The 27,424-nt window shown below is 44.0% G+C and overlaps 1 protein-coding gene and 1 long non-coding RNA gene across 18 annotated transcripts in view; one reads left to right on the top strand and one right to left on the bottom strand.

The window, feature by feature from the left end:
* Lrrk (Leucine-rich repeat kinase) overlaps positions 1-26,450 on the top strand; it is a 660,345-nt gene extending 633,895 nt beyond the window's left edge. For all 17 annotated transcript variants that reach the window (XM_067121011.1, XM_067121010.1, XM_067121012.1 and 14 more), the window contains one exon: positions 24,141-26,450. In XM_067121011.1, the coding sequence (XP_066977112.1) occupies positions 24,141-24,518 (378 nt within the window). In that variant the 3' untranslated portion in view covers positions 24,519-26,450. The remainder of the gene's footprint in view (positions 1-24,140) is intronic.
* Positions 1-27,424, bottom strand: part of LOC136848623 (uncharacterized) — a 52,837-nt gene that overhangs the window by 17,549 nt on the left and 7,864 nt on the right. The gene's annotated exons all lie outside the window — the stretch shown is intronic.

Here is a 27,424-nt window from a genome sequence, read left to right as displayed (position 1 = left end):
CTCCATATGTAAAGACTGAGGGTTTGTATTCGTGTAGGAACAAATGACAAATTTTTAATTAATTTGTACTTTTCCTAACATATAAACCTGAGGTCTTTATGTAAAAGGCCTGCCTCTTACCACCCCTCGTTCTTTTACCTGGGCCAAAAGGTAAACTGAAGAGATTGAGGGCATACTGTTGGGTGGGCAGTTCTCCCGCCCTTACCTTAGGTAATTGTTACCATAACCGCCTTGCAAAAGTTTAATGGCCTGACTCTTCAGCTTCGCTGAAAGTTCTCCATATATATAAAGACCTCAGGTTTGTATGTTATGAAAAATACAAATTAATAAAAATGTGTCATTTTGTGACCCCAGGCCTTTGCATGACACTGGTAGCCACTCCTTGGCCACACACCAAGTGGGATGCAGACCTCCTATTGCTCCTGATAGACATCCCAAGAGTCTTATCCCATGGCCCACTTTTTTACCGCAACTGCACATTTCCAGGCATCATCGAGTGGTGCAGTTGCTACATCTCCAAGGATGAACGTTATACAGTATCTATGAAAAGCTTAGTGTTCTTACATACATGCTTTATCATTTGCAATGATAAAGCATGTACAGTATGTAAGAACACTAAGCTTTTCATAATTAGCATTATCAACAGAATTTGGTGTGATCATAGTTTCCCATCAGTTTGGCAACTAGCTTTAATTTTAGCCTTTTTAAAACTCGGAAAGGACAAATTTTTATCTGCAAGTTCCCATGCAATTGCCTTGACATCTTGTCTTTGTAAGATTATGTAAAAGATGGTCAATGCAAGGCTCATTTGGGTATTAGAAAAAATTATTTTATCACCTGCATTGTGTGGTTTTCAAAAAATGCATTCCACTACTGATGTCTTGATTCATCTCGAGTCATCTTTATGTGAATCATTTGAATCAAAGCAGCATCATGTTACTATATTCTTTGACCTTGAAAAGGCTTATGACACAGCATGGAGACATGGAATCCTGAAAACCATCCATCAATCAGGATTTAGAGAACTGCCATTGTTTATTAAGGCCTTTCTAACACGACGACACTTTCAAGTTAGAGCTGGTAATACTCTATCAGAAAGTAAATTCCAAGAAGGGGTCCCGCAAGGTAGCGTTCTTAGTGTTACCCTACTTGCAATTGCTATCAATGGTATTTCTCCTCATATTCCTTATGATGTATTGCACACACTTTTTGTTGATGATCTTTCCATATTATTTGCAGGATCAGGGATGTCTGTCACTGAAAGAAAGCTCCAACTTGCGGTAAATAACATCACTAACGGACAGATTTAAATGGGTTTAAATTTTCAACTAGCAAATCACTTTGCCGTATTTGTGGTGGGTTTCATCCAGACCCAGATATATACAGTAAACACCCCGTATTCGCGGACTCATGCATTCGCGGGTTTCTCTGTGGAACATATCTACCCATTATTCGCAGAAAATTCGCCCATTCGCGGTATTTTTCACTGAGAAATATTCACTAATTACTGTATTTTCATATAATTTTCATGAATAAATGCACTTTTTGTGATAAAACTATTAAAATACTCAAGTATAAGCATTTTTATAGGGTTTTTTTGTGTTTAAACTATCAAAATGGACAGTTCTGAGTGTTCTTGGAGGGGTTTTAAGTATTCGCGGGGGCGGTGGTACACATCCCCCATGAATACAGGGGGTTCAATGTACTGTATATCAAAGGCCAAAGAATTCCCTGTGTGCTGTAGAGGAAACCAAATTCCTTGGTTTAATTTTTTATTGTAGTTTCAGCTCACACGTTGTGGGGTGCAGACCGTCAAATACTTATAAGGTTGCATAAAGCCCTGATTTTATCGAGATTGTTATATGGGTGTGAAGTACAGGCAGTCCCCGGTTGTTGATGGGGGTTCCATTCCAACAGCGTAACGAAAAGCGAAAATTGGCGAGTTTTGGCGCATGCGCCGTAAGCGCCGAAAATTGCAGATTTTCGGTAATCACCGCCTCTGTTAGGTATGTATTGGTGCTAATATGCTATTACCAGCACCAGTAAACAGAAATTGGCACATATGGGCACCAAAAGTCACAGATTTTTGTTGCTAGACAAGTGCCAAAAACCCGATTGCTGATAACCGGGGACTGCCTGTATACTCTTCTGCAGCCCCCAGTATGTTGAAAATGTTTGACTCGATACATCATGCAGGCATTAGACTGGCCTCTGGTGCTTTCAAGACCTCACCAACATCAAACCTGTTGGTTGATGCTGGGGGGGTTGCCTTGACAAATCCATCGCCATTCATTGATCCTTTGCTGCTGGTATAGGATGTAGAGACTTCCGAATTCTCTAGCCTTTCAAATTATGACAAGCAAAAGACATTTTAGGCACTATGAGATGCATCCTATTTAGGCACTATGAGATGCATCCTAAATGTCCACAACCTTACGGGTATTGACTTAAAGTTCCTTGGCACTACTGATATGAGTAGAAATGAGGTGCTTCCTTATAAAGTTACTTGGCACTACTGATATGAGTAGAAATGAGGTACTTCCTCATAAAATGTCAGTAACCTGCCATGGAAATTAATACAAAATTTCATTTTGTAAATATTTTTATGGTTTTAAGAAAAATATTTATGGAACAGTGAGATTCATAAGGACTCAACTTGTATATTCACAGATGTCTCCAAATCTAGTGCTGGTGTTAGATTTGGAGTTCTTAGTAATGAATTTTGCACCAGAGGTGCACTTCCTGTTTTAATATCTATTTTTACAGAAGAGTTGCTTGGGATTTTAAATGATGTCAGTAGTAATTATTGATGAAACAAATTTTACAATTTTTAGCAGTTCTAAGAGTGCATTACAGGCACCTAGTGTTTTTAACTCAACTAACCCCTTGGTTTTAAAAATTTAGCGATGGGTGCACCTATTATTATACAAAGGAACACAAATTAGGTTTTGTTGGGTTCCAGCACATGCTGATGTGCATGGAAATGAAGAAGCTGACATATTCCAAAGCAGCAGCTCTAGATTTACTTCCAAGGAGGTGTCCACTTTTACATAATGATTTCTTCCCAAATTCATAATTAATTTGTGTCTAGAGCATTGGAATAGTATAGGAGAAAATAAAATTAAAGACATTAGGACATTATATTTCCTTGCAAGTATGGCAGTATGCCTAGAAGCTGGGAGACTGCTCTTTGCGCTTTAGGATTGGGCACACTCGCCTAACAAACAGCTTTCTGGTGGCCAGGGAGAATAAAGGGATTTTGACAAAGGAAAAATCTATTTCTGAGGAAGGTCCCGTGTCACCCGGTGAAATTCCATTACAGCACGAATTTCTAGGTATAACATTGCTAGATATACCAGAGAAAAAGAGCTTTCAGGAAAGCTGGGGTTACTACCCCCAGTCGAGCGTCTTCTAGGAAGACGTCGGTATAAGGAGGGGTGAGTGAAATACCACTACCACGGAAACCTACTCGAAAGATCTCTCCCTATCAAAATCCCCGGAACAGAGCGGTGAGCCGTTACAGCCCCCACACCCAACACCCGCCAGGACGGCGACACCAGCGCCACCTACCTCATTCCATGCTAGCACTAACCCCAGACTTGGCATGTGCAAGAGGGGGGGGAGAGTACTAGGTGATCCAGGGAGGGTCACCGGGTGACACGGGACCTTCCTCAGAAATAGATTTTTCCTTTGTCAAAATCCCTTTTCTGAGTTCAGTCCCGTGTCAGCCGGTGAAATAGTGATAGAGAATCATGCCAAGGCTGCAACTACCAGGAAAAAAATGGGGGTAATCTGAAGAAAAAGGCAAAAGTTTTACCAAAATAATTTTAATCAAGCAATCTCTTCCATGTAGCAAGAATACTAAGACTAAGGCATACTAAATCTAAGTCACATCAAAAAACTTAATACTATGAAACGTGGGGAGGTCCCCGGCACGACGGAGAAGAAGCCCCAAAAACCTTAAAATTACTTAAAGCAAGGTGAAACATGAAAAGCGCACAAAATAACTGCAAATATAACCTTAATACTATACACGTAAACTTAAGCTAAACACGTAAGAGACAAAATCAATGAGCATTAACATATACAGAACATATACATATATCTGGGGTACGTGGAGCCAAATAAAAACTGTCCAGTACCCCATAAGAAAAACAATCATGGCATGTCAGATTACACTTTTTCCATCAACAGATACAAGAAACATCAATATGAGGAGCCAGGCAGTGAGATATAATCAACCAGGAGAATAAGCAGAGAAGTAAATGAGGCAGGCGGGCGGGGGAAAGGAAAGGATAAGGATATGATTAATTAAGGTGGGGAGATGACACTTCCCACAGCTATGGTAGAAAATTTCAGGGCTTGAGCGATTTTAAATAGTGGCGTTTAAACACTAGAGGTGATTTCCAACCCGTAAATTTAGATAACTCCGAAAAGTCCATATTATGAAAGTAATTAATGGAAGTAGCAACTGCTCGAATATCATGAACCTTGGGAACTGAATCTGGGTTGGCCTGTTTAATGAAATATAGAATTTGTTGTCTTATAGCATTTAGTGAAAGAGTACCACCTTTCTCCCTGATAAAAAGAGGACCCGACTTACTCTGTGGAGTTCTTAAAAGGTAAGATTTAAGGAGACCACCTGTCCTGTGGGTCTTCGTTCTTAGCTAAAAATCTAGGGTCAGGGGAAAGGAGGACCTCTCCAGACGGGAGGAAGTTCACATAATTATCACCTCTAGTGAGAGCCGACAGCTCCGAGATTCTAGCACCTGAAGCCAAGCTAATCAAAAATAAAGTCTTCCTTAACAGATCCTGATAAGAGCAATGAAAGTTATCCATCTCTGATGCTAACTTGAGGACGTCATTGAGAAACCACGTAACAGACTGTGGGCGTGATACTGGTCTCAGACGAGCGCATGCTCTGGGGATAGATGAAAAGTAGGAATCTGTAAGGTCGATTTTAAAGCCGTAAAGAAATACTTTCTTCAATGCTGACTTGACTGTGGTAATAGTGGCCGGAGCAAGGCCTTTCTCAAACAATGATCTAAAGAAGGAAACTCCTAAATTAGCTGTCATGATTTTGGCTTCAGATGCTTTTAGGAAGGAGGCTAATTTTTGACTGCTGAGTCATACTGTCTAAGAGTAGAATCTCTTTTATCTGATTCTAAAAACAGAGTGTTGACAGGGTCAATGTTCGCTCCTTTTTGGGCTGCGAATTTTATAAAGTCCATAAAACTAGGGCATTCTGAATTCTTGAGGAAGCTGACACAGTCTTGGTTTGTACTGTCTGAGTCAGAATGGGCTTGGGAATCCGAAGACTCCGTAATCCCAGTTCCTGAAGAAGAGGGAACCAATTGCTCTTCGGCCAATAGGGGGCTACTAGGGCTAATTGACCTTTGAATGTCCTGAGTTTGTGTAAAACTTTCAGCAGTAAATTTATTGGGGGGAAAAGATAAATCTTCTCCCAACTGTTCCAATCTACTGTCATTGCGTCTGTGGCGTACGCCTGAGGGTCCAGGTTGGGGGCCACATAACAGGGGAGCTTGAAGTTGCTCTCCGTTGCGAACAGATCCACTTGGAGGCCCGGAACCCGGCGGCAAATCCATTTGAAAGATTCCACGTCCAGGGACCACTCCGTCTCCAACGGAGTAGTCCTGGACAGGGAATCCGCCACCACGTTCCGTACCCCCGCTAGGTGGGTGGCTGACAGGTGCCAGCCGTGCTTGTTCGCCAGGGAGAAGATAGCAACCATTACTTGGTTTACTCGGCCTGATTTGGAGCCGCCCCTGTTGATGCAATGAACTACCACTGCGCTGTCCAATACCAACCTGATATGAATCCGGTTGGGGGGGCGGATTTTCTTCAGAGTTAGAAAGACCGCCATAGCTTCCAGGGTATTTATATGGAACTGCTGAAACATTGTGGACCACGTTCCTTGTACTTTTTGTTTTGGTGAATATCCCCCCCAGCCGCTTAGGGAAGCGTCTGTGTGAACAACTAGTGCCGGAGGGGGAAATTGAAGCGGAACTGTTTTGGACAGGCCTCTGACCGAGGTCCAAGGTCGCAATCTTGTCTTTAAGATTTGAGGAATAGAGGAGACCTTGTCTCTGAGCTTGACATTGGCTCGACTCCGCCACACTCTGTTTATGTCTTTTAATTTCGCTTTTAAGAGCAGGTCTGTCACTGAGGCAAACTGAAGAGATCCAAGGACCCTTTCTTGGGACCGGCGGGATGCTGATGGATTTTTGAGGAATCTCCTGGTAGAGATGCTATCTCTTTCCTCTTGGGAGGCGGAAGAGACAGCGTGTGAGATGACAGATCCCACTGGAGACCCAACCACTGAAACCGGGACTCGGAGTCAGGCGGGACTTCTCTCTGTTCAGTTGAAAACCTAGCGACTCCAGGAAATTGATGACTATGGACGTAGCTTTCTGACACCGGAACTGTTGGTGCCCAAATTATCCAATCGTCCAAATATGCTGCTAGGGATATCCCTCGAGACCGGAGTTGTTGTACTACCGTGTCCGCCAGCTTTGTGAATATCCTGGGCGCAATGTTCAGACCGAAGGGCATGACCCTGAAGGAGTAGGCTTGATTCCCGAGTCTGAAACCGAGGAACTGAGAGAAGTTCCGCGCAACCGGGACGTGATAATAAGCGTCTGAAAGATCGATAGAGGTGGTGACGGCTCCACGCGAAGTAGAGTCCGTGACTTGAGCTACCGTGAAGCATGCGAAATTTGTCGCATTTTATGTAGAGATTTAGACGCGACAGATCCAGGATCACTCTTTGCTGATCGGAGTCTTTTTTGGGAACAGTGAATAACCTGCCTTGAAACTTTAGGTGCCTTACTTTCTTTATTGCTCGTTTGTTGAGCAATTCTGTCACGTAATCCTTTAGGATTGATGTGGGTGGCTGGTAAAACCTGGTTAGAGGAGGAGGGTTTTTGATCCAGCTCCATCCTAGTCCTTTGGACACAATGCTGTGTGCCCAAGGGCTGAAGGTCCATTGGTCCCTGAACCAAAACAGGCGACCGCCTACCTGTGTTCTCTCAGTGGGAGGGAGTGGGTTTATTCCCCCTACCACGTCCAGGTCTTCCCCTTGGGGTGGTGTTGGGCTTCCCTCTATGAGGGGCTTTGCCTCTTCCTCCCCTTGCAACCCTATTAAGGCCGTGAAAGTAACCACGGCCCTCATATGTGGGGTTGTACGCCGGTGAAGCCACATAGGAGGGTGCAGCTGGTTGGACCAGCACATACTGTTGGGGGTGAGCCTTGGAAGTAGAAGGCTGTGCTACTGCCGAGACCGGGACGGCTTGGACTACCGCCTGATGGTGGGGCCTCTTATGCCTCCTGAAGCGTTTGCCTCCTCTCGATTGGGGGCCGGCCGATTCTGGGGTCTTACGCTTATAGGCAGAAATGCCCCAGCGAGAACGAAGACTCTGGTTGGCCCGTGTAGCCTCGGCCATAACGTTCGTGACCTCCTCTTCAGGGAAGAGGTTAGGTCCCCAGATCGAGCTTTTAACGAGCTTGTTAGGCTCGTGGCGGATAGTCGCATCGGCAAAGATGAACTTCCTACATTCCAGTCTGGCCATGATAAATTCAAACAAGTCAGACTGGAAGCCAGCCAGCAAGGATTTAGCCAAAACTTGGAAGAATGGTTCGTCCGAGCAGGAGACGGCAGTAGCTTCCGTAAGGCATACGGAGTTCAAGGACCGGGCTAACTTGACCCGAGCATCAAACTCCGCTTTCAATAAAGCTTCCGGCAGCTTGGGGAGCTGCTCACTGAATTGCGTGGAAGCGCAGAAGGGGTCCAGCTTCCCGACCGTGAAAGTGGACGGAGCGTCTATCCAGAACTCATTACTTCCTGGGAATACCAGGAAGTAGGGTCTGTCTCTCTTAGCTGTGGTAACGGATTACCATCGGCACGCCGGGCCGTAGCCAGAGCGACTTTGTCCAAGCAAGGGGTGGGTAGGTTGTCTCCCAGGGCGAACATAGTAAAGTTGCCCTTGAAAGGAGTCAACTTCGTATTGTCTGCCTGCCACTCCGTCAGAGTGCGCAGAAGAGCCGACTGAGCTTGGTCCCTAGGGACGATGACAGTCTCCCTAGGAACCTTGTCTGACCGAATCCAAGCTTCCTCCGTAAGCCTCACGAAGCCTGGGTAAGGGGGCAGGAGATCGGGGGAAGAACTCCAATTCCTCCAACCGTCTCGTGCCAAGACCATCAAGTGTCAGCTTGCCATCATGTTGGATGGCCCGGAGAGCGGCGCCAAGGGTTACCGACATCGAACGGCGGAGGTCCGCAGTGTCGGGGATAACATACTGTGGTTCGGCTGGGGTGGGTGAGCCATTCCCGCCAGTATGTTATCATGACTGGCCAACTTCTCAGAGATTTTATTAAATCTCGTATCCAGGTCCTCTGTAAACCGCTTATAGAGCTGATTTGCAAAGGCCTCTGCGTCAAAGCAGGTTGGCGAGGAGGGCTTGGTTTTGCAGCCCTCTTACTCGCGCCTTTGCTGGAGGAACCAGACTTGCTCCCGGAGGCTACAGGTCCTGAAACCTTAGCCTTCGACGGGGAAGGGCGATGCCTTCTTGGAAGTCGAGGACTTGTAGCCCTTCGCCTTCCATGAAGTCTTCAACTTCAACTTGGGGATAGCAGACGGAGCTCTATCACCCAAGGAGGAAGACTTCACAAAACCTGCGCAAAAAGAAGAGATGGATGAAGCAGGGGAGTCAAATAAAGGGGGCCCGCCCCAACAACCTCACTTACCTCACCACTTACCACCTGGTCCTGCTCTATGTTCATCGGTTCCAGGTTAAGATCCAATGGCGGCTACATCCTCCGAGACCTCAGCGTAGAGGATATCCGCTTGGGGTGGCTGGGTCTCATCCCGGATTTGCTGGATGATAGGGGTGGCAAGGTCTTCAGGCACTGCGGCCGCCACCCGTGCGCCGGGGTAGAGCAAGTCCCTCAACCTGGCGTCGAGGACGTAGGGCTTCCCCGACGGAACGTTCCTGCCAAACCCAGCCACCCAGGCCCGGAGGGATTCCAAGGCAGACTTCTTGGAAGCTTCGTCCGCCTGTAAGAAAACCAACAATTAGCTAAGAACGAAAACCATTCCGGGAACCTCATAAACAATATACAATATGAGGAGCATAAAGCGGGAGTAAAAGACTGTCACTTACCGACTCATCCTGGACAGTTGTGCAGAGAGCGAAGCAAACCTCACAACCATCAGGGTGCCAGACAACCAGGTCATCCAGTCGGACCGCACAACCAGCGTGGGTCCGGCAAACTACGTGACCGTAAGGTTGTTGGAGGGAGGCGGTGCACCCCGGCTCCTCACAGCGAACAGTCTGTAAGTAGAAAAGTACATGAACCTCCCACCCTAAGCAATCTAAAGCTGGCAAGGCCGGGAAACTCAACTACAACCGAATACTCCGGCGGAGAAGAACTCCTTATCATAAACTGGGCCAATAAGCTCCAAATTACATAGAGTGGAAGGTAAGGTTTTCAGACCTCGGAGTACTCCGGGAATGAAGGAAAGAGAAACCAGGAACTAACCATAAGGGCTGCCAGTAAAATAACGGCGGAGCCCCTGGTATAGGACCGACTCACGTATATATATAATATATAATAAATAAAGGAGAGTACTCCTGTAGATAAACAGACTTATCTAAAAAACAATAACAAAAATAATAACAATAACCAGTGATGGTAAAAACTCAAGAGAACGGAGGGATCCGCTCCTCTATAAAATGAAAACCTTCCGCCCTTACTTCCCCGCCGGAGAAACAAGACGGGTAAAATGCTCGTATGTTCATAACATAGGCTGAAGCAATATATTTTACCGTATCAACGTAACCCGACGGGGAGACGAGAGGAATGGATAGTGACTCGAACACGTTCGAGTAAACGAACCACCAACCCCAATACAGCGATGCTAGGGACGATATGGGAGGGAGCGAATCCCTCAACCAACAGGAGAAGTCCCTGAACTCGGAGAAAACGCCATCTAGCGTCACCCGCGCGAGTAGAGCAAGGCTGGAGAGAGGAGGGGGGGGAGGGGGAGGAGTAGGCTACCAGGAAGGAACAGGAGACGGGGAAAAACATATCACCCGCTCAACTGCACCATACCTCCCAGACAATGAATCCTGGAAGGGTAATCTACAACTGGAAGCAACGCAACCCGAAGCCCGACTCCTACCTAGGCGAAGCCTAATATGGACCTAACCTAATATAGGCTAGGAAAAGGGAGGAGTGCAGAAGGGAGGAGGAAGCAACAGGGAGAGAAATTTTGTGCCGAGAACCAACCGGGATCGAGAATGGCGGGCAAGGGGGCGACTAGCCTAGAGGAAACACATCCAAAGAACTCGATTCCCCCCAAATGGAGGAAGAGAACTAAGGGGCTCACTCTGCCCACCGAAAAACGATCCCGGAGGAAACAGCAACCAAAACTCCCTCAACCTGAACTCCCCACCCAGGGCAAGGGGATGGAAGCAAACAAGCCTACTCCACAAAATAACCATCACACATAAAAAACTAAAATGTGCTCAACAGAGAGCGTAGCCTACCTCGGGGAAGCGGTTAGATCTGAGGCTGCCGCCAGCACACCGAGAGGTAAACCACCCAATAAAATAAAATAAAAATAAAACTAAAAAAAGAGAGCACCATCTTCAAGCAAAAATTAATTAGCCTAGTAAGACCAAAAATAAACAGGAACCCAACCTGGGGGGTACCTAGACGGGGCATCACTCCCACAAAGGCCGAGTAGGCCAATTGAACGTAATTCATAAGGGGGAGCCACCGCAAGGAACCACCAGGAAGGGAACCAGGGGCAAAATCTATCTATAACGACGAGGAGACAACTCCAACTGAAAAGAACAGAAGGAGTCGCCTGTGGTCGACATGGCTGGCGGGGACGCCGTGGCGACATAATAAGATCTCAATATTTATGAAAATACGAGACCGTAACAGCCAAAAAAATAGAACAAAACCCCACAAGAAGATGGTACTTAACTTTGAAATGGTAAAGCTGCTCGACGCCATCACAGATGCAAGAAAATTCAAATAAAATGAAGACGAGCACACAAAAGAAACAGCGAATTCACGTGCTAGAAAATGGAATGAGGTAGGTGGCGCTGGTGTCGCCGCCCTGGCGGGTGTTGGTGTGGGGCTGTAACGGCTCACCGCTCTGTTCCGGGGATTTTGATAGGGAGAGATCTTTCGAGTAGGTTTCCGTGGTAGTGGTATTTCACTCACCCCTCCTTATACCGACGTCTTCCTAGAAGAGGCTCGACTGGGGTAGTAACCCCAGCTTTCCTGAAAGCTCTTTTTCTCTGGTATATCTAGCAATGTTATACCTAGAAATTCGTGCTGTAATGGAATTTCACCGGCTGACACGGGACTGAACTCAGAAAAAGGATTTTGACAAAGGAAAAATCTATTTCTGGGGAGGGGCCCGTGTCACCCGGTGAAATAATCCATTCAGCACTTATTTCTAGGTAATTCCGTTGCTAGATACCAGAGAAAAGCTAAATGTAAAAGCTGGGGTTACTACCCCAGAGCAAGCTCCAAGAAATGGAGTAGTATATGGTAAAGGGTGAGAATGTCACAATCACGGGACCCTATCCTATAAAGATTCCCAATGTCAAAAGTCCCAACGAGAGGTGCCGATACAAGCCCATGCACTACTCATGGACTGTACACAAGGCAACACTAGTCGCATTCCATGTTAGCACCCACCCCACTAGAATGATGTTTACCATGGAAGGGAGAGAATGAAAAACAGGGTGGGTCACGGGTGACATCGGGCCCTCCCCAGAAATAGATTTTTCCTTTGTCAAAATCCTTTTTCTGGATCGGGGACCCGTGTCAGCACCGGTGAAATAATAACAGAGAAGTAAATATCATTCTTATGCTATTAAAGACTTTAAATAGAGACGTTGAAAACTAGGGGAGAATTCCACCCTGAACATTAGTAAGGTCCTCGAAATTCATGTAATGAAAATAATGTAAGTGGTCACCGTCTAAGAGCATGAGCTTTGGAATTGAACCTGAATAGGCTTGTATTAAGAAAATACTTGCTGCCTAATAGCAGACACAATGACAGTAGCCCCCCCTTTTCAAATAAAGAGAGGACCTGACAAAATTCCGAGGTCCTGTCTAAAAAAGCCTGTAAGGAGAAAACTGGGCACAGAGACAGACCTTGTGAAAGGGGAGCACTTTCCAAGGTGACCACCGAAAACGAGGACCTTCAACTGTAGATAGAAAGTTAGGGTGAGGAATTCGCAACACTACCCCTGAGTGGGGAAACCAAAATGGTTGGTTCCGCTAGACAGGGCAGACAGAACAGGAAAACTAGCACTAGAAGCTAAGCTGATTAAAAATTTGGGTCTTCCTCAACAAGGAAAGGTAAGAACAAGATGATTGTTGGTTACCGAAGCTAACTCTGATACATTACTCAAAGACCAGGAAACCGAATGTGGACGGAGTACTGGTCTCAGACGAACACAGACCTTAGGGTTGAAAGTTAAGGGCCTGTGAGTCTGGTTCCAACAAAACACTTTCCTCGGGGCCAATGCGGCTGCATCATTACTGTAGCTTCAAAAACTATGTGAAGAGTGCTAGTTACTTAACTGCAGAACCATACTGCAGTAGAGTAGGATCCCTTGACTGATTTTAGGAAAACAGTAATAACAGGACCAATATCAGTTTCCTCCTAAACTGTAAAATTCACAAAGACCACAAAGCCAGGGCACCAGAACTTTGAGGAGGCTGATGCAGGCTGAGTTTATACCAGCCGTGGCAGTTTGATAGTTTGTGGCTGAATTGGGTTGCAAACAGACCTACTTCTAGGTCCAGGAAAAGATCACAAGACTACCTGAATGACGCTCCGACTAAGGACTATTCTGACACCAGGGGGGAGGCCCTGGATAGGGAAAATGTAGTGACCTTTTGGACCCCTACGAGAAGGGTGGCAGACAGAGGCACTTGTGTCTGTTGGTTATGGAGAAGAATGAACCATAACCTGAATGATGCAACTTCGAGTCCAAAACCACTTGTTTACGCAGCGCACTATTGCTGTTTTGTTCAGAACCAGCGTAAAATGAATCCTCTTGGGGGAAGAAGTTTCCCAAGGACAGGAAGACTGCCACAGCCCTCCAAAGCGTTGATATGGAACTGCCAGAACGTGACCGACTAAGTTCCATGTACTTCATGGGGCCAAAAATATCCACCCCACCCGCCCAGAGAGGTGACGGTGTGGAATACTGAGGCCGGAGGGGAAAGCTGGAGAGGAACTGACTTCGATAAGCTCTTGACAGTTGTTCAAGGCCGGAGGCCATTATTCAAACAGGAGGAATCAGGGAGACACGTCCCTGACTCCGCCATACCCCGGTTATAAACTCCAGCTTTGACTTCAGAAGGAGAACCGTCACTGAAGCAAACTGGAGAGAGCCCAAGACCTTTTCTTGGGGGCACGGGAGAGGTATGCTTGTGTTGATGAAATGTTTGGTTGCCCTTGCTATCTCTTTCCACTTCCACTGGATTCACAACTACTGAAGGCTACCCTCCGAATCAGGTGGGATTCCTTCCTGTGTACTTAGAAGCCCAGAGACTATAGAAAACCGATTATAATGACCGCACCCTCAGGCAATTCCCGACGCTGGGTGCCCAAATGAGCCAGGCAACTAGATATGCAGCTAGCATAACCTTCTAATACCGGAGCTGTTGAACTACGGCACTGTTCAAACTGGCAAAGATTCTGGGGGCTGCATTGAGGAGGGCATGAACCTGAAGGGGTACGCCTGCTCCCCAAGTCTGAATCCCAAGAAGGGATAGAACCTTCCTGCAACTAAGATGTGAAAGGAAGCGTCGGAAAGGTCCATCGAGGTGGTTACGGCTCCACGGAGCAGTAGGATCCGAACCTACAAGACTGTAAGCAACTGAGACTTGCCGCATTGAATGAGGAAAATAAACGGGACACGCCCAGAAAAACTTTCCAGTGGAAGGGAACTTCCTTGGCAGACTGAAAAAGCCTGACAGGCCATTCACAAAGTCCTCCAGACCCCGGCCGGTAACTGACTGAACCTGATTGGGGGAGGGGGACAAACAGTCCAGCTCCACCCCGGGCCTTGATAACTATACTCTGGGCCCAGGGACTGAAGTTCCAGTGGCCCCGAAAATGGTACAGCCTCCCACCCATGTGAGAAATACTACTGGGAGGAGGCTTGATTGCCTCCCCTGAAGCGTATGCCTTCCCAATTTCTCGGAGAGGAGCAGGATGCTTCCCTGCTCCTATGATAACCCCGAGGTTCAGTGCCTCTGGTAGAATGTCTAGTGAAAATTCCTTCCTTGGGTTTTCGTATGAAGCAAAGAAAACTCCGGCGGAGGCACATGGGGGAGGCAGAGACACACGGGGGAGTTAAAAGGGGCTGATGTGTTGGCTGAACCCGCACACATCGAGGTGGAGGCTGGGAGTGAGAGGCTGACGGCTGTCCAGGGGCAGGAACCTGAAGAGCCTGCACCACCGCCTGAGCAGGGGGGGCGCTTGAACTACATGAACTTTTTGCCGGACTTGGGATAGGGCCCGGCAAGATCAGATTGTTTCCACCCGTAAGGTAGACACCCACAAGAACGGAGGCTCCGATTAACATTAGTAGCCCCGGACAGACCGTAACAACGCCCACCTGGGGAAAAGATTAATTCTCCAGGTGAAACTGTTCATAAGACTTTTCGGCTCAAGGCGGAACGTGGCCGGCGAAAAATGTGTTTTCAGCTGACCATCCGGACTGATGAAATAAAGCGGGACCTGCAGAAAACCTGACAAGAGAGATTTTATCAGGACCGGAAACAACGAACCGCCATTATATACCACAGACACTGTTTCTGTTGAAGTCAAAGAATTCCAGGACCTGGCAAGCCTGTCTTTACACCCTGTTTCAGCTTCCGGGAATTGACTCCGGAAGCTTAGGGAGCTGTACGCTGAATAAATTAGAAGCGTAGTCTGGGGTTAGAAGATTCATTGTGAACGGATCTGTGATATCTGTCTCCCGGAAATGCGGCAGCGGTTTATTTTCGAAACAAGCCTGTTGATAAGAGGGGCTACATTCGGAGCACAAGGGGTAGGAAGCAGGTCTCTCAAAGAGAGCACGGTAAGACCCCATAGCTGGCGTGAATTTGGAATTCTCCGCCTGCCACTCCGTTAGAATTCACAACGGAGACGATGTGCCCAGCCCCTAGGGAAGATGAGGGCTCCCCTAGGGATCTTGCCAGATAGATACCATGCTCCTTCCGCCAGTCTGGTAAAACCCAGATAAGGGGATACCAGGCCAGAAGGGAAGAAATGCAATTCCGCCAACCCCCGTGTGCCCACACCCCCGATAGGAGGGTGCCTTCATGCTGGGAAGCATAAAGGGTTAGGCGCCAAAGGTTCCCCACACCAAAGGGGAAAAGAGGTGGAGGTGTCCGGAACGACAGAATTCCGGAACGGAACAGGATTTTACAGGTGATCTGTTGATAATGAGTCCTGAGATTAATCACTTTGGGATATAAGCTCCTGGGAAAGGGAAGGCACGGACCATGAGGTAGATAGATAGTTAGATAGTTTGATAGGTTGTCAATGACCCTCATATCGAGCTCCTTATAAGGAGACCTGTAAAAGAGTCTGCAACAAAGGAAGGAGGGGGTAACCGTCTTGCTTTGCTTGGGCCGTGTCCCTTTCCAGAAGACGTGGCCTAACTCGTAGACGGCACCGGACTAGAGATCCGAGACGTCCTCGAGGGGGCCCTGGAGCGGGTCTTCTTGGTTTAAAAAGGGTTTTTCTTGACTGATTTCACCTTAGGGACGGTAGACCAGGAACCGTCGAAAAGGGATGAGGAGCTAACGAATCCCCTAAAGGAAAAGTTTGCCTCACTTAATTTCGAGCTAAGCGGAAAAGGTTTGCCTCACTTATTCCCGCACCTACTTATCGCTCCGGGACGATGTTCACAGGTTCGAGAACGAGACTGAAGGCCGCAACGGCTTCAGAAAACTCTCCGTAAACAGTTAATTTATTTTAAGAGGACCGGGTCAACTCTTGACTCCGTAAACAAAGGGGCAGCAACTTTTTCAGCAACTGACAATGAGAACTGGGCGAAGGAAAGGAACATTACAAATGTCCACCGAAAGGACATAGGAATTTCCTGATACGCTTTTTATGAAGCTGCTGACCCCGGACTAGAGGGTGTGAAGCGAAGAGTTACGAGACTTGCGGCCGACCTCTCCAGGAGGGGGAAAATTAGGACCCCAAACACCGGAGGAGCAACTATTAATAAGTCATATGAGATGGAGTTTGGCGAAGGAAAACCGATAGGTGTATATGAAACCTACCGATTAACGAGAAATCGCCCGGAGACGGAGTTTGGCGGAGGGAAATCCATAGGTGTATATGAAACCTACCGATTCACCGAGAATCTCGCCCGGAGAGAGCCCAAACACCGAAAGAGCGACTATGAGGCGGAGTTTGACGGAGGTAAAACCGACAGGTGCATATGAAACCTACGGATTCATCAGGTAGCCTGCTTGGAGAGAGCAGAGCGTACAACGCAGCCTGCCGGGTGCCAAACGACTAATAATAAGCCATATGAGGCGGCGTTTTTTACGGAGATAAAACCGACAGGTGTAAATAAAACCTACGGATTCATCAAGTAGCCTGCTCGGAGAGAGCATAGCGTACTTCACAACCTTCCGAGCCAAAAATAAGCCATATGAGGCGGAGTTTGACGGAGATAAAACCGACAGGTGTATATAAAACCGACGGGTTCATCAAGTAGTCTGCTCGGGGAGAGCATAGCGTACTTCACAACCTTCCGTGCCAAACTATAAATTCTCCAACACAGACTGCGCACCGGAATGGGAACTATAGACTCCGTGACCGCTGGCTTGTTGCAGGATAGCGGAGCATTCCTGCACTCGACAAAACCAGCTGAAAACGTATGAGAAATGGGCATGCTGGAACGGATGCCGGAGCAGAGTACCGTAGCAGCGACTTAGCCTAGTCAGACCAGGAAAACCCCCGGAGAAAACCGGAGAGAAAACCGGGCTAACAGGACAAATCTCATAGACACAAAAACAGAGTCAACGGAACATTCCGGAGCGACCATGTTTTAACAATATGTGACGGATACAAACATAGTGGGAAGGTTATGAACTGTTCGGAAGTGGGCGCACTCAGAGCCAAGAGAGGAAAACCCCCGGAGGAGGATATCCTGAACGAAGTGATAGCGGTGGGGGAATAAACGCCGACCGCTAAACACTATAACCGCCGGAGCAGTAAGCAAGGAGAGTGCCCAACAAGATAATGAAACACCGAACAGGTAGTAGCAAAATGGAGGGGGAACGCTGAAAGTAAATAAAACAGAAGACAGTTAGGTGGAAAACGCTAACTGGCCTCGTATGAGATCCCAACAGTAAGGTGCGAACATGTAGGAAGCACCATGAAGGGAAACAGTCGACGTAAAAGGAAGGGGAGGGAAGGATAGGCCAGGAGGTTGGTAACCCAAAGTAGCGACCAGGGGTGGGACAGCACTCCCCGGGCGCCCAGAGATCCTCATAGATCCCCTCGCTATGTGAGCTGTGTTGCAAGACAAGAGCGAGAGAAAAGGAGAGGAAGGGCAAAAACCTCTACGGCCAGGAGAGCAAAGAAAGGTAAAAGAAGTGTGAACAGGAGTGGGGAGAGCACTCCTGGTCACCTCCAGGTCCAGGAGGGGTGCCAACCGATAAGGTCAGACACACCGAGGGACAACCAATCAATGCAGAGGGAGGGGATGTAGGCTACAGCACAAAACAAGGATAAATTGCTCTCAAGCCTTGGAAAGTTAACAAACCTTGAAAACGAACCAAGGGGAGAGAGAGCAAAGGGTAAAAGGGAGAGAAGGGGATTCTCGATACAACAAAATAATATATATAGTCGGTAAAAGGGGTGTGAACAGGTGTGGGGAGAGCACTCCCGGTCACCTTTGGTAAGCAACCCAAAGAAGGATTGAACTAGGATAGGCTACGCAGGTAAACCCTCGCTATTCCAGCTTAACCTATTAGGAACATTAGCCTAAGTGAAAAGCCAAAACCAAACAAAGGGAAGCACCAGACATAAAACACATATGTACAGAACGAGATCACAGAAATGAAACTCATACGTACAGATCGAGATCACCCCTCCCTTAACGATTTTTCCCCGAAGGGAAAAAGTGCTAAAGCCAACCCCTAGGCTAACCTAACTGAGGCGATGCAAAGGAAGGAAGCCTAGGAGAGGGATAAAGGCTAACTAATAACCCAAATAATGTATAATAAAACAAAAATTTTCTATAAGGTACATGTAGGAGGATAGGCAGGCCCAACACGACATGAACGTGAAGGGAAATGACCGACCTCCAGTTAAATGAAAGTACCCAAAATAATCAACAAAATTCAAAAGCATCCGAGCACAAGGTCAAAACTTAAATGTACCAATGAAAATCATGTTCCCATAAGCTTAGAGAAGTGAGAGTCTAAAATAAGGCAAAATAAAGCCAAAATAAGTTTAATAGGCCCGAGGGGAACCACGTAGCCTAAACAGCAAGACAGCACTTGACCAGCAAGGGAACACAAAATTCACAAAATAAACAAAATTGTAAAAACAAAGTAAAAACCGTAACAGTACCAATGAAAATAAGATTCCCAAAAGCTAAGAGAAGTGAGGGACAAAAATTAAGGCATAATGAAGCCATGAAAATAAGCGAATGGGCCCGAGGGGTAGCTCAGAGCCTAAACGCTAAACATTACTTCTCGTAGTAAAGGGGTACAGAACAAACATAAAATTAATCAAACCCACTAAAGTTAGGAATCATTAATTGGGAATATATCCCAAACAAAAAGTATACAAATAAATAACACAAAACAAACATGCCGACCCAAGACCAAGAGAGGTCATGAGATGTCGTGAGAGGAGATCGAGACAGGCGTTATAAATCCCTTTAATTATTAAACTAAAGGAAATTAAGGAGCCTCAATCGCCTAAAAAACAATAAAACACTGGTACTCAAGTTGTTGAAGAAGAACCTTGTGAGGATGCCATAAAAAATGCCAAAATAGAGCACAAAATAAGGAGCACAACGAAATTACATGTGAACGAAATCGCGTGCTAAAATGGAATGCGACTAGTGTTGCCTTGTGTACAGTCCGCGAGCATGGGCTTGTATCGGCACCTCTCTCGTTGGGACTTTTGACATTGGGAATCTTTATAGGGCAGGGTCCCGTGATTGTGACATTCTCACCCTTTACCATATACGACTCCATTTCTTGGAGCTCGCTCTGGGGATAGTAACCCCAGCTTTACATTTAGCTTTTCTCTGGTATCTAGCAACGGAATTACCTAGAAATAAGTGCTGAATGGATTATTTCACCGGCTGACACGGGTCCCCGATCCAGAAAACCTTTTTGTGAGGATTGTCTGGTCCCCTTGACTGTGAAGCACTTGCTGGTTGAGTGCCCCAGTCTTGAGGATATTAAAAGCTGTTACCTCTCTGAGGCTCTTGGTCGGGATGCAGGTTCATCCTTGCCAAGATCCTTAGAGAGTATATGATGCCAGTGGCATTTTTAGATTTATTATTGACGCTGGTCTTCTCCAAAATATAATATTTCATTCATTTTCTTTAATATTTTCATTGTTTTTATAGCAACTATGTTGTTCATTTAATTGATATCGGCATCAGTGACTCAGTTGCCACGATGCCAGATAACTCAAAATCATTCATTCATTCATTCCCCGGAAAGAAAAAAAGTCTTTTCTCCCCCACAAGGAGGGAGATGTCCGGTACCCTTCGTACATCCTCGGCAAATGTTTACCAGAGAAAATGGGCAATCTTTTGTGACCAGTGTTGTAGAAGGGGTTATTCTGAAGTCAGTACATAACTTCAGTCTGTAGCAGACTACTTAGTTTTCCTACATCAAGACAAGGGCATGTCTGCCACAGCCATTAAAAGGTAGTGATACTTAGGAGCAGCTTACAACAGCTATGCCTTGCTCGAGAGGTCAGGCTTCCTGAGTGGGACCTGATGTTAGCACTTCAAAGCCTCAGGACAGTCCCATAGGAACCCCTGTCTCAGTCATTGGACAGGGATCTTACCCTCAAGCCAAGAGAGTGGGCGAGTTACGTGGATTGCCATACCTAGTGGGCACTTGGAAGGGTGGTGATCTCCTTTCTCTTTCATCCTGGAATTCCTGGTTAAGAGGCAAAATCCTGTTTCCAGTTCCAAGGTTCAAGAGTTTCTCGGTTCCCTCCCTTTGTATATTTGTTGGTTGAGAGCCAGACAACATATTGCTTTGCCCAGTTTGCACACTGAAATGTTAGGCTAAAGGACATTTTTATGAGTACAGGACATTGCAAGAAGGAATTATCCAAGAGCACCATCTCTTTTTGGCTATGGGAGATAACCTCTAGAGATTACGAGTCTCCTGATAGTGCAGAGGACCCTCTAACCTCCCTATGAGCTAATGACATTGGGGCCCCTCTCTCATCTTCTGTAATAACTTCTTTGTCGAACAGGTAATGAGGGCAGCAGTCTGGCACTGTCAGACTTCCTTTACCTCATTCTACTAGAGAGATGTCACCTACAAGTCCCTTAACACCTTTTCACTGGGGCATATGGCAGTAATTTAGCAAGTAGTGTGACTACCGGGAACCATCCAGGTGTCCAGTGGTTCATTAGAGTACTTTGGCTAGTGTGTGCAGCTCCTGAGGGAAGTGGGGCATGTGCACTGACCCCTTCTACCTCTCTTAACCCAGCCCCCAAGCTTTTATGCCAAGAGTACAAGCTAGAACTGAATTAGTAAAGAAAGCGGCACTACAAGCCCCTCTTCTCCTAACCTAGAATGCGAGCCCCTCATCTGTGTTCCTACAATAAGATGGTAGGGTGGGGAAGGCAAGGTAGAGCCTTTTATCCAGACTCATAGATTACATTATCCATAACAAAGGCTCTTGACTGATAGTTACTGCCTTCACAGGATTAATCTGGCTTGATTCCAGTCTGTAACGTGGAGCAAGGATAGAGGCAAGGATTGCTCTGCCCTAAGGGTGGTGACAGTAGAGCAACTGACATAATGACATACCCTTCAGGGCAGTGTCTGCAGAGCAGCTGTAGCCTTTCATACTGGAGGTGACCTACCTCATCCATCCCTCTTCGTTATTTCCCTTGTAGTTTTTCATTCTGAATAGGGGCAGGAAGAACAGTGGGTAGTGTCGGTTGGGTAAGTTGGGCTATCCCCTCTCCTCCAACTCCACCTGGGTACCACTGTTTAGTCAGTACACAGCTGGTCTAGTGCAGTGGTCTTCAAACTTTTTCAGACCATGGCCCACTTTAGGCATTTCCAAATATTCATGGCCTACTGCCCTTCGATTTAGCATATAAATTATGTTCATAATAAAACATACGATACCAGGTACTTAAGGAACTTTATTACATTTTCTTAACATGCTCAAACAGAATTTTCATAAATGCATTATATGGTAAATGTATCTAAGAAATTTTCAAGAAAGTTAAATTTAATAATCCAGAAATCAATGACTGAACTTTGATTATTGTAAATAAAAGTCATATACTGACCTTACGGCTTGAAACATGGCCAAAAGATCATACAACGCAACTTCTCTGCTGTTCATGGTAACCACTGACTCAGATAAGGCAGCTAATGAGATGGATGTACTTGTTTCATATCTACAAGCTTATCAAATCGGGGGAGAATTGTGGACAAGGCACATCGCATGTCATCCTCCACCTCTAAGCGGTTTCTTGCTTTTGTTTTGATTTGAAGTAAGGGAGAAAAGCCTGATTCACATAAGTGAGTGGAGGAGAAAGGTAGAAGTGTTTTTAGCGCACGCTTACCAATTCTAGGGTATGGTGCACTTACTTGAGCCCAGAAGTCCTGTACAGAGAGTTCTTTTTGCAAACACTTTATACCAGAATCAGATTTCATTTCCAAGTATTCCTCTTGGTCAGGGTCTGGCACAGAATCTGGCTCAATATTAAATGGATCTGCTATAAATGACAGATCTATGGACTCAAGATCAGGGAAGTATCTGGAAAATTCTTGACCCAAATTTTGAAGGTGGTTGATTATTTCATTTTGGAAACAAGGATCTAATTCTTTTTCACCGTCAACAACTTCACAAAAATTCTCGAACATTGCAAAATTACCGGCATTAATTTTCCTAACCCAGTTCTGGATCTTAGCAATGAAGGCACGCAATGAGTCAACAAAATGAATTACAGTTTTGCCTTTACACTGAAGTTTCAGATTTTTATTTCTTTTGTTTTTATTTTATTTTCTTATTTTTCATATAGTTAATTTATTTTTTATTATAATCTAGTTAAATGTCCGTGGCCCACCTGAAAACCAGGCCATGGCCCACCAGTGGGCCATGGCCCACAGTTTGAAGATCACTGGTCTAGTGCATGCAAGGATACTCTACATATGAAAGGCTATGGTTTGTATGCTTAGGTAAAGTACAAATAACTTTGACATTTTACCCTGACAGGGAAGTACAGTGAGATACCAACCTTGTTTGGTTAGCATACAGCCAGTCCAGTGCATGCACAGAAAGATACTCCATATACGAAAGGCTATGGTATATATATCTAGGTAAAATAACATAACTGAACTTCAAAGATTTGGCTTTTCCCTGAAAGGGAAGGATAGTGAGATACTAAACAAATGAAACTGGATCAAAGATAATATGAATTTCTTAAGGAATTTCTTGAGTTACTTGACTTAGTAACATGGAACTACCTATCACAGCTCATTCCAAAAATAATCAGACATAGGACATACACGCTTACATGTAGCAATACTATACTGATAATCATAATAATAATAATCACTATATGCACATAATCAGAAATACTTAGGAGCATGGGATTTACAGATATAACTTGGAATTTACAATATAAATGAAAGACAGTGAGTGAAATAATCAGCATATCTTACAGGCAAGGCACCAGTTTATAAATACAAACAATACTGATAACAATAATAATAACGGTGATGATACTCCCTTCCTTTACACTGACATCAGAGAATATAGATAAAAATGAAAATAAAAAATGAAATAGAATGAAAGAAAATAGGACTATTTTGATGTTTAGGGCTCTTATCAGAATACTCATTGGTAATTCTATAGCAGCAGTTTGGCATAATACTTGATGCATTCAAATATTACTAAAAATATCATGTGGCCTCAGGTCATTTGGAAAAATTATAATGCAACCCCCAGTTGCCCATGCCTACACTAAGAAGTAAAAATAGAGAGGCTGGGCAGTGAGACTGAAGAAAGAAAGCAGGGAGGGGGATAAAGGGTTGCTGAAAACATCCTTTAGAAATGCCTACAAGATAGTCCTACCCCCTATAGGGAAAAATGAAGGTTAATTGAAGCTTCGTTGGTACAACTTTGGGCAAATGGGTTTCACTGCATGAAGAAAGGGCAGTATATAATTAACCAGGATATAATGCACACCCAATATTTTAAAATTTAAATCTTGTCTGCTCTTGGTGGAGCAACGTTAGTAACCATGTGTAAATGGGTGTGTGTATATTTATCATGTTGCATAAGATGATTGGTTTTGGCATATAATTTAGGCCTTTGTGATTTTAATACAAAATGACATTTGGTCATGAGTAACCAAGCACAATGTAACTTGATAATAGTAATGTTAGGTGTGATGAATGCCTGAATTTTTTAATGACAAGCACAGAATTGAAAAATGAGGTTCATTTACAGTCCATTGATCCAGATTAGAAAAACCCACTATTGATGAGGACTTTTATTGAAGAGCCTCAAACACGTTTCAAAGCTTCACGCTCTCTCCAGTATGGTGTCTCAATGACACAGAATTTTCATTTATTTTATGTGCTATTTAGACACCACACTGGAGAAAAAAATATTTGTGGCTCTTCAAGAAATATGTCTATATTCAAGAGTGGTTTATTCTATTATATTGCATAAGTATTGAAATTTCTTGAAACCTTAAACAGCTCACCTAGAAATCACTGTTGCTACAAGATTTCTTATTAATTATTCCTCATCCCACTTAGGAACTCTTATTTAGTAATTCTTAATAATTTGTTTTATAAAGGTATCTGCAGTAGCAGTGTGTGGAGGTGAAGTTTATGTTGGAACAACCTGGGGATGTGTTGTTGTTGCTGAAGCAGAGTCCATGCGCCCTATTACTGTTTTTCGACCATATGAAGATGAAGTGAGGGCTATTGTCCCCTTACCTTCCCCATCTGTAATTACTGATAGAGATGAAAATGTGGGGGATGCTTCAGATGGCGATCGAGATAGTGACTGCTATACCAATACCCCAACACCTCTATTAGCTACAATTGGTAAAGGTTACAGAAACTTATTAGGACGTTATTCACCTATGCCTAGATCGGCACAACCCGAGCCAGCAGTACAGAGAGCAATGTACTGTTTATTATGGAGAGCTCATCATTGGTTAAATACATGAATAATAAATACAAAGTGCATTAGTAAACAATTTTATAATTACAATTTTCTTACCTGACTTTTTGCACAGTTTGAATGTATATTATCATTATACAGTTGCTGTGCAATTGCCAACTCAAAATACTACTGTCACAAAGTTTATTAACTTAGGTTGTGTTAACTGATGGACTTACTCGGATTTATTTGTGTATTGCACCAGGTATTTTTTCTTTTTCAAAACTTGTTTATTGTAAGACTAGAAAGATATGGATTTACAAAGAACATTTTTTTTAGAGTTTTGTTCAGGACTGTCAAAAATGTTTGGCATGTGCAAAGTTCATTAAGAAAAAATTGAAGTCATGACTCCCCTACGATTGTATTGTTCCATGCCTTTTGAAGGAAGTGCTGACTGTGACCTGGTGTTTTGTCATGAAATCCATCTACATATGTAAATAAATCATATCCCTCTTGATTCTGGTGTCCTCATTGTTAATATGTTATCTTTTGCTAGACTGGTGTACAGTATGATGGGGGCTATAAAATGTAAATTTTTACATCTCTGTACAGGGTTTATCTAGCATTTTTTTCATTAAGGACAGATTTTGCTAAGGGTAAGTGGAGTACTTTAATTCTTTAAGTACTTAGTATTGTATAATGTACAGTACTTTCACAAGAGAAATTTCTGATATTCAGAGAATCATACCTCTTGTATTTAATTCAATAGGCATTGCTGAAGGTGGCAGAATCAGGAATATTTTTATTACTGCAATTGACGTTAAGGTGAAGATCTTTTGTACAGGTTATGTTGAATAATGTTGAGAATAAAAATTGTGTAAGGGTTTTGGTAATGAACATAGTTCTCAAGGGTAGACTGAAGATATTAACATTTTCAAATATTTTTAATAAAATAATTACTTTTAATATAAACGAAACTACTTTATTAGTTGACTGTGATCATATTACAGCTTTTTGATGTCAGTAATATTTCATGCCTTATTCCACTCTCATAACATGAAAGAAACAAAGCCATGCTGTATAGGTACTGTGATAATTCTCTCAGTATAGAACTCTACAATACACCACACTTTTGCATCTTCGACTATTCAGACTACATAGAGGTTTTAATGGGGTCTACATAAATTAAGAAACCTGTTCCATTCTCCAAAAACCTATACTGACCTGCATAACTGAAATATTGACAAAATACAGATTCAGTTATTGAGTTTTAAATGTTTCTTAAAAACATAACTGAACTTTTCCCTTGTGTTTTGATGAAATACATATTTAGTTACCGAGTTCTGTGTGCAGTGTAAAAACATTAGAACTATACTTTCTCCTTGTGTATGAAGTTACTATATCCTAACCATACAGTATAAATCTTAAATATCCTACACACACACTTCATCAATTTTATGCAAAAGCTGGTGGGACAGGTAAACTAATATCTTCACAAAAAATACAAGTAAAAGAGCTGCCTAGACCTAGAGATGTACAGCCTCTAAACACTTTTTCACACTCACTGCAAGTGGTAATAAGACAGAGGTATTCCTAACATTATAATTAATAATCCTGTACCAGAAGCTGGCTTTTATTTCTTTAGCAGACCGCTTGGTTTTGTTATGTACACAATGTAGCACAAGAAACAATTTTAGTTTACAGTGCTCATCCGTTCCAAATGAACTATTAAACTCTTTCTTCTAGTCATTTACTTTGTATTTTGTGATATTTTATGGTAACCATTTACAACTCAGAAAGTTTCACATTTCTGTAGTTATTAATTTAAAAGTTTTACCTTTTATTTTACCAAGGAAATATGGTTATCATTATATGAATTATTGTTGGAGTTAATCCTGCTAATAAACTTTGTTGTCCATCCAAATGCTCACTGAATTGAAATTAATTTCAATACAGTGCCAAATGAAATATAAATAAATATTATATATATATAAGATAATGACTTTTTAATTAACCTGTTGCAATATAAAATGAGAATGGAGAATAAACAATTCGATAACTGAAAATCCCTACGAAACGAACACTATCGTGATTAATGATTTAACTTTGTAGCCCAACAAAGGCTGTAAAGATGCTGAACAGAAGAATGTAAGCAAACCTTGCTACATTTCGGAGGCAAGGTATAAAGGAGCTGGCACAAATACATTCAGCAGTTACAGAGAGAAATGTCATTCTGGTGGAATGGGAACGAGACATGACAGGGACTACTGAATGAGAGAAATACTGAAAATAAAGATGATGGAATGGGAACGAGACATGACAGGGACTACTGAATGAGAGAAATACTGAAAATAAAGATGATCTTAGAAGTTTGGAAAAGGCTATTAGACAGGGATACTGCAAAACTAAATTTTCAAGATGCCCAGAAAGAAGCTGATAGTATATACTGTAAGTGGGGAGGCTCACACACCCTTATACCAATGAAACATGCTTAATACATCATAAATTGCTGTAAGCTGATTTCACAGTGAAGGATAGAATCACAGTGAAGGATAGAAAGATGAAGAGACACAAAAGTATAAAAACGGGCAAGCTAAGAAATTAAATAATAAATAAAACAGGAGTACCTAGTAGGTGGTAAATAGAGCATCAAAAATGGTCAGTGAAAACAGCTGTCAGAGAACAAGCAAAAGTCACCAGTGGTAGTAAGCAGTGCGACATAGAGGAAGGGATAGAGAGAGCAAAGCATCATGGTGGAATCAAGATGTACAAAGGGCAACTGCAGAGAACCTTCAAGCTTTGGCAGCAGACAGACAGGGACAAGAATAGAAAGAAGGCTAAAAGGCAGGCAGCAAGAGTGAAGAACAGAAGTTGAGAGGATTAGAATCAGAATTTTAACACAGTATAGTGAAAACTTAAAAATACCAAAGAAAATTGGGCAAATTAAGACTGAAAAATGAAAGTGGCAATTTA

The sequence above is a fragment of the Macrobrachium rosenbergii genome, chromosome 19, assembly GCF_040412425.1.
Source record: "Macrobrachium rosenbergii isolate ZJJX-2024 chromosome 19, ASM4041242v1, whole genome shotgun sequence".
Lineage (NCBI taxonomy): Eukaryota > Metazoa > Arthropoda > Malacostraca > Decapoda > Palaemonidae > Macrobrachium > Macrobrachium rosenbergii.
Note: the sequence above shows the minus strand (reverse complement) of the source record. Positions and strands in the feature narration are given on the sequence as shown.